At 37.5% G+C, this 8,338-nt stretch overlaps 1 protein-coding gene across 1 annotated transcript in view; it reads right to left on the bottom strand.

Moving 5' to 3' along the window:
• Positions 1–976: 976 nt before the first annotated feature.
• Positions 977–8,338, bottom strand: part of FAM241A (family with sequence similarity 241 member A) — a 32,261-nt gene continuing 24,899 nt past the window's right edge. Inside the window, exon 2 of the mRNA XM_030564718.1 lies at positions 977–4,875. Within this exon, the coding sequence (XP_030420578.1) occupies positions 4,630–4,875 (246 nt within the window). The 3' untranslated portion in view covers positions 977–4,629. The remainder of the gene's footprint in view (positions 4,876–8,338) is intronic.

Raw genomic sequence — 8,338 nt, 5'->3', positions numbered from 1 at the left:
AAAGCAGATCGATCCCCATGTTGCCTTATCAGTTCTGGCGTTGCGTGTGGTGTAGACCAGTGTTGTCAACCTTTCCAGACTACTGTACCCCTTTTAGGAGTCTGATTTGTCTTGTGTATGCCCCCAAGTTTCACCTTGCTTAAAAATTATTTGCTTACAAAATCAGACAAATACCCAAGTGTCACAGCCATTACTGAAAAATTGCTGACTTTCTCATTTGAACCATATAAAATAGATCAATTGGACTGTAAATATTGCACTTACATTTCAATGTATAGTATATAGAGCAGTATAAACAAGGCATTGTGTATATGAAATTTTAGTTTGTACTGACTTCACTAGTGCTTTTTATATAGCCTTTTGTAAACTAGGTAAATATCTAGGGTGAGTTGCTGTACCCCCTGTAAAATCTCTGCCTACCCATCGGCTATACATACCCCCTGGTTGAGAACCACTGGTAGAGACGTGCGTTTTTTGGAATAGCCTGAAATGAAACAACTTCTGGGTTGAGGAATGAGAAATGAGAGAGAACGAACTGTTTGAAGTGGATCTACTTTGGTACCTCTTGGGCTGTGTATCATTCACAATGAGTGTTAAACACAAATGTCTATTTAGAGGTCTACAAATGATGGGCTTATTAAGTATCTCTCATGCTACTGACCAAATCTAGTTCCTCCACAAGTTGCACTCTTAATCAGAAAACCCTCCAGACACTGATGCTGTAATGAGATTACACAGGTTTTTGGAATGAGATAACTATATGTCAAAGAATATAAACTATGTGATGCTGTATGCAGTTACCAACAGCTGCTACAATCCACTGATAAGCACCTGTGTACTCTTCCATAGCTGATTTACAATAATTTTAAATTCAATTGAAATCAGTGGATTATCAAGACATATCAGATACATTTTATTAATCAGTTTGCTGCTTCCAAATGAGAGAGAGAACACCACAGAGTGGAAAAACAATAAATTCATGTGAGGACAGAATACATTTTATTAGAAAGCGTAACAAAGTGCTTTCAATAAGACTTATTTCACACAAATATCTCCAGGAAACAACATTTTCCCCCTTATGGACAGTTTCAATGTGTCAATTTTCAGTACAAATGAGGTTCCACCAACTTTGCTGTATGTGCTGTTTCCTTACTGTACATAGTAATTCAAACATTTATGCATCTGAAGGCTCTTTTGGAGACAGTAACAGTTCTACAGAAATCTTATCATCTGCCCCAAAGACCAATAAGGATTACATATTTCATTATTTAATGTCAATTTGGGTGACGCATTTCTTTTATACAATCATTGTATACAAACATACATAGACATATGTAATTAGAACTGGGGAGAGAGAGACTGACATTCGCCTGTACTAATGTTATCAGCATGAGACTATACCCCTTGTATCCAAACAAAATTTACATTCACCCTTTATTTCTGGAGTAGGGACTCTATTCTGCATTCTTTGCAAGTCCAAAACTCCCAGTGACTTCAAACTGTAGTTTGGGGGTAGGGTGGGGGGGAAGAAGCAATGCAAAGGCTGCTCATACATTTTCTCACAATTTGACAATACATTTTCTTTTGATACACATCTTTGTTCTGTTATGTTGCTCATTTAAAACCATTTTCAGTATAATGGAACGTCTTCCCAGTTCACTCTCAAAAATAAAAACAACAAAACAAAAAAACAAAAACAGGCCAGGGAACTGCTGTAACATATAGATATTAAAGGCAGACAAGCCTGTATAAAATACTTCTATGTGGGGGCTTGTTTTTTTTTTTTAGGGTCATAAAAGTGCAGATATGAAAGACTTCTAGGGCAGGATATAGTCTTCTTCAAAAGAGGACAGACACAGCTGACACTCCTTTGAACTAAAATCAAGAGTAAAGAACCAACTTTTATGAATGTGTGTTGCATGACGTGTGGAAAGGAGAGCTGCTGGGATGATTATATGCATGTTCTTTGTGATCATTAACATGCACAGACAACAAATTATATGCAGGTAACTACATTGTCTTCTCTACTTCATTTCTGTACCTGTGACCAAGCAGCCTCACCTTTGGCCAGCTATTCCTTAAGTTCCAAAACAATGGAAGGTTTCCTTTCATTTCAGGAAATAAGTGTATTCTGCATCACAATACATAGTCTGTGTGCACAGAGTCTCAGCAACAGAGGCTATCCTAAAAGACATTGATGTTTTCCCGACGAGGCAAAAGAGTTTGGATGAACTGTCCTGAATAATAACTTGTATGGGAGGAAAAAGGCATGCCATGTAAAAAATAAGCACATTTTGTAATACAGCCCATATATACATATATAGATACACAGACAAAACCACAATACATAAACAATACACAAACATACTATGTATATTACATTAGTTTTAAAAGAATTTTTAAATATTTATCCTTAGGCACTTGTGGGTCGAGAGCTGCTGCCATTAAATTCAAATTGTATTCATGCTTAGCTTTTGGAAATCCAGATTTCCAGCAATGTTTGAGTAAAGCATATCTATGAATATTTTATGATGTACAGTATTCCCATGTCATCAGTATACTTATTTTACTCATGTACAGACTGATACCTTTTTTAACTTGGGCCCAGTCGACACACACTTACAGTTGACCTTAACTTCCCACATGGAAACAGTCTCATTAATGCAGTGGGGCTACTTATAGAGGTAAACATATGCATAAAGTGTTCTAGGATTGGGGCCTTAGTGCTTAAAACCACAAATAGTAATTGATTTCAATGGCTGTAAAAGTTTACAAGGAATGGCTCCACAGGCCCTGCAACTGGATCAATGTGTACAGGCCATGGAATCCAACAGGACTCCATGTGGACATAAGAATCTTCCTAAGGACCTAGTTAACTTAAGGATTGGGGCAATAGGGATTGTTTTCATTGAGTTCAATGGACTTTGGATGAAGCCTACAGTTTGTAAATAACTAAAAATTACACAAGGTTAAGGTTTGTCAATCCAAAAATGTTTGCAAAAACGAAAGGAAAGTAGCATTTCAAATGCTTACATCTTAAATTGTAAACTGCTTTATTTAAACAAATGGAAATGAAAAAATGCATACGATAGGGTCAATTCTGTATTTAAAATAAATACAGTTTTGAGAGGTGCTAAATTGTTAGCTATTTAGTGAAGATTTTCTCTGGTCTTTCCTCTGCTCAGCACTTCTCCGGATTGGATCCTACATTATCAAAGTGGATTTTACAGATTTATTTTAAAACTCTATACAATATTATATCTTATTCTCTGATATTTCAGCTTACAACATGAACCTCTAAGATGGTATATTTCCAAATCAAACACCAAAAATTCCTGAATAAGACTGCAGTTGAAATCTATACATACTTATCTTACTTGTATAATTGCTCACATCTTATATTAGGGCCTGCATCTGCTGTGCTTGCACAAGCAAAGCTTGCATCTAAGCTAGGATTGGGCCCAGACTGCAGTAAATCAGAATTATAATCAAAGTTGATAGATCCACATTTAATACTAGTAATACAACCCTCCTGCATATGAGGTGTAGAGGGCCTGTGGTCAGTATTCAAGCACATTACCTGGAATAGTAGTTGCAGGGGTGAGGATTTATATTTATTTGCCAAGTCCCCAAATTATTTCCTCGAAGAGAACTGTTCTGATTTTAAAAAGAGGCATTAATGGCCACAGCCAAGCACACGTTAAGTAGACCTAGGCCTGGTCTACACTAGAAACGTTGCCAGCACAGCAAAGTCAGTTAGGGGTATGATTTTTTTTCTGACAATTATATATTGGCAAAAGTCTTAGAGTAGATACAATTATATTGGCAACAGTACTTTTTTGCCAGTATAAGCTAAGCCTACCAGAGGAGGATTTGCTGGTACAGTTATGTCAGTATAGTTAGACCGACAACCCTTTTCTAATGTAGGCCTGGCATTACAGTAACAAACGAATGTGCGTGCACACACGTGCAAGCCAGTGGAGGAACACATTTTTATTTAGTTAACAGATTTATGGGTCCAGCTTTCAAAAAGCTTACAGGAGAACAATGTAAAGATAACAGAACATAAATCTCATGGTTATGTGTACTCTTCAAAACAAAGAGAGGAATTTCTACTACACAAAGCAAGTGTCATTTCAAAATATCAGCCACACCACAGAAGAGAGGCTGACCCCATTCAGATGGAGAAGTTTTTATACCATATTTAATAAAAAGACAACCTAGGACTGAGCCCTCAAAGTTGCAATGGCTCACATACCCTCACTCAGGACTTGTCCACACTGAGTTAGCATTTGACACGCTAGTGTGCAGTAGATTCACACCCTGGCTTGCCGTGTACTAACTTACTGTGCTGACAAACCCTTCAAAAGAGTAAGTTACTTTGGACAGTACCATTATTAGGAGCATATCCCTTTCATTCCCTTTGGAGATGTGCTAGGACTGTTGACTTCCTTTAAAGTCAACAGTTATGTAATTTTAGTCTGAATGTAGAAACCTCACAAATGTAATGTGTAGCATGATTTGGAAAACTGCAGCTTTTAATATGCCGGTGTTCTTTGCTTAAACACATAAATCCATTGATAGGTGATATGGTTGTAATATGTTATCCAACAGACCATTCACCATACTCTACTGTTGCACGTAAATAATGACAAGGCACAGAACAGCAACAAGTCCAAGAGCTTGTAAGCCAAGGAACCAAAGCATAACCCAGAAGAATATGATTATTACAGGTTCCACAATCCGTTCTCCAAAATACATCCTCGTGAAGCCTATGCTGATAAGGCTTTTGTTTAGTTCACCAAAGAGAGTCCCCATCTTTTTATAGTCATCTATAACAGGCTCTACAGTGTGATTTCTTTGTTCTTGCTGGACCTGCAGATAGAAAACAAAATCAGGAAATAGTTTGGACATATATAATATAGATATATATTATACTATTATTACTGTCTCTTGCAATTTATAAACATCTCATCTGTTTTTACTTTCAAGAATTAGAAAAAAAATCAAAAAGTATATGTAAAAAGAAACTCATTAAATTCAGTACCTGATATGAGTCACATATTTTAACATAGTCAATAATGAATACAGTGGATTCATTGAAAAGTCATTGCCAGTAAGACTTCAGAACCACTGAACCTACATGAATAACCTCTATGAGCAGACTACAAACCATTACGTATTTTGCACAAGACAAAGAAACTGAACGGATCTGTATTATTGAAAGATGGCCAGGGAAGACAATGGGTGAGGCTAGCAACAGGGAAAGCTGAAATTCATCCTAGTGTGAAGACATGGTACAAGAAGTTGTGGAAACCTCCCAGTATTTCTGGAGGTAGGGGTAGGCAGCAAGGGGTTTAGGAAAATCACAGTTGGAGCAGTGGTACCAGGGAACCTTTGCACCATTAAAGGGGGCTCCACACTAACTCCAAATGGGACAGATTGGAGGGGGGGCAACTGGATCTTCACTTATGCAGATCCAATGGTACAAACACCATTGTACAAGAGCCATAGAGGGCCAGAAGTCACCATTCTATTACATGGATTAGAACAGCAGCTGCAGAGCTGGGACAGCTCCATGAAATTAATTGCACAAAACCTAAATACTTGGGATTTGAGTGAAGAGGGGTGAATTTCATGTTCAATGAGCACCCTTTCAAGATGATAAAGTAGCTCAGGCACATGCTACTAATGGAAGCATCAGAAAAGGCAATCACAGCATAAAAGAAGCTACTCATCAATATTTTAGTCAACAAATCAATATTTCCAACAACAGGCTGGTTGTAAACCCTAATTATAGTTACTAAGTGTTCGTCATAAAGCAAAGTTTCTGGAAGAGGGAGTACTGTGTCAAGTCTGGATTTATATTCAAAAGCTGATTTCTAACTGCAGCTTCAATTATATCTAAGGGTAGAAATCCTTCTACTTCCTGTGGTTACAGCAGATAGTAATGGGCTTCCTGATGGAGATTACCTGGGTAACTGATAGTGGGATCTGGTCCCCATTACAGAATCTGATAACCTATCATTTTAAAATGCTGAATTCCCATTAGTATAAAGCAGTGTATTCATGACAACAACAACAACAACAACAAAAAAGACAGTTCAACAGTCTATGCTTTTCCCAAACTAGATATTAGGTCACATGTAGAACCTTCATACGGAATGAAAGCTTGGTTGTAGGAGTGCTGTAGCAAAAGTAGGAACAGTAATGAAGAGTGACCAAACATTTGTAACAGTCCATTGCAGTTCTACAGGTTCGTGTGTGTACAATTAATTTTTCCTACTTGCCAGTTCACAAAATTATTTGTTTTGAGCTTCTAGACTTTATCTCAGAAAAAGACAGGCAGGGAAAACATACCCAGTGGTTAAATATTTTGTGTAGTTACTATGCAGGCTCACACAGTAGGCAGACTGTTGCCAAAGATTGGAACTTCGCTAACTGGACAAACTTATTAAAAGCCACCCTCCTTTTTTCTTCTCACCTAATTTCTCGTACATGGGTCTGCTTTTCAAGGGGCACAAAAACCGCACCCATTGGCACTTTGGGTCCAATCCTGCTCCCAATGAAATCAATATTAAATCTCCCAGTAACTTTAGGAGTGCAGGATCTGATTGTGGAATGTTTAAGCCTGAATCTCTTTTGTGTACAACCCTTAAGATTCCATAGGAAGGATGCTTGCCACATTGAGAGTCTGTTCTTGTCCCCTTCTGTCCTCTTGTGTAACAGAGGGAGTTGCCTAAAGACAGATGTCACACTAATATGCCAGCTACTATATTTATTGAGGGAAGGATATGTAGGGGGAAAAAGTGCAAAAAACTGATCTGACTGTCATTCACACTCAGAGGCTTGCTGTTAAGGTCTATATTGCAGTTCCAGGGACCACAGTGAGCATGCATGGAACGACACCACACACGAGGCTGGAGATACTTTCCATGTGCAATGCTGATGCAGACAGAATACTTCTGGGAGTGCCTGTAGGAGTAACTCCTATACCTTCCAGGAAAACAGCATCCTCTATCCCAACACAGGTCTTGGACAGCTGCCCAGTGCAAAATGGGGTAGGGTCACATCCCATGGGGTTTGTCCAATACCAATGCAATGAATTCTGTGATACTTGCACTCCCTGATACGGGAGGATAGCAGCCAAGATCCAGGCTACACCATGCTCAATTGGCCTCTTGGACAAAAGCAAAATCTTTAGCAAGATCCCTCAATGAGCCATCACCTGATCAGGCCAACAATTCTGAACTATCTTCAGTCTCCACAAGGAGGACAGAACAAATTTTGATAGCTCGGAGGAAACAACTGAAAACACTAAATAGTTCATCCCTGAATTTACTGACGTGAATTCTTCCCCATAACATAGATTAACACTATTGAGTACTGTCATATTTTTGAGTGAGAGGCACATATCAAACTTAGTTGAGGACTGCCTGGAGTTTTACTTTTGTCTTACATGTCTTATACATTTTTATTATCACATGTATTAGTCCCAGGCCATTGCTGGAAAAGCTTGGAGTCCTTGCCTTTCTCATATTATTTTACTCTGAAAAGTTGAAGCCAGCAAAATCACATACATTTTATTATATCAGAACAATGAATAAATACAATAGTCTATTATTCTGTAATAGCCCATATTACAAAATTTAAGAAGTCTCTTCTAGAAAATGTTAAAAAATGAGAGGCATTTACTTCATTCCCCACTTCTTAAGCACTGATACAAACAATTTTTTATTCCTGAGTCTCTAAGGTAAAATAGATACTGAAGCACATTAAAACTAGAACAAAGGCCTTCATTGTATGGTAGGTTTAGTATGGCAAAATAAATGTCACCCATTTTTCTGATACTTTATAATCTGCCACAGATATTACAGTAACTTCAAAATGAGATTCTTAATTTAGAGGAAAGCTGCTAAAGCAGTTAGTATGTTAATAATGTTTTTGTTGGACTGAAAAAATCTAATAAAGAGAAATAATATAGGACTCGCCTCAATAATTCAACATATTTCTAAACTAGTCTCTGTATTGATCGGAGTTAAAATTAAAATTTGAAAATGTGCTTCAAAGACTTCTGAGATGGGCAATTCTGCTTCAGCAGGCTATCAAAAAACAAGTAAAACTGAAAACAGATTACCAGCCATAATATAGATGGTACATTTTTGTTCACTAATGCTGCATAATCATTTCACGTTCTTGCCAAGTACTTTCTTTACCAATGGAGCTACAGTTGGACTACTGTTAATGTAAAACTCCAACAATTGGTTACGATACTTCAGACTGCTAAAGAAACATTACTACATAAATCTTAAATTTATTCCCAAGTAATCCCATTGAA

This window comes from Gopherus evgoodei, chromosome 5, assembly GCF_007399415.2.
Source record: "Gopherus evgoodei ecotype Sinaloan lineage chromosome 5, rGopEvg1_v1.p, whole genome shotgun sequence".
Classification (NCBI taxonomy): domain Eukaryota; kingdom Metazoa; phylum Chordata; order Testudines; family Testudinidae; genus Gopherus; species Gopherus evgoodei.
Note: the sequence above shows the minus strand (reverse complement) of the source record. Positions and strands in the feature narration are given on the sequence as shown.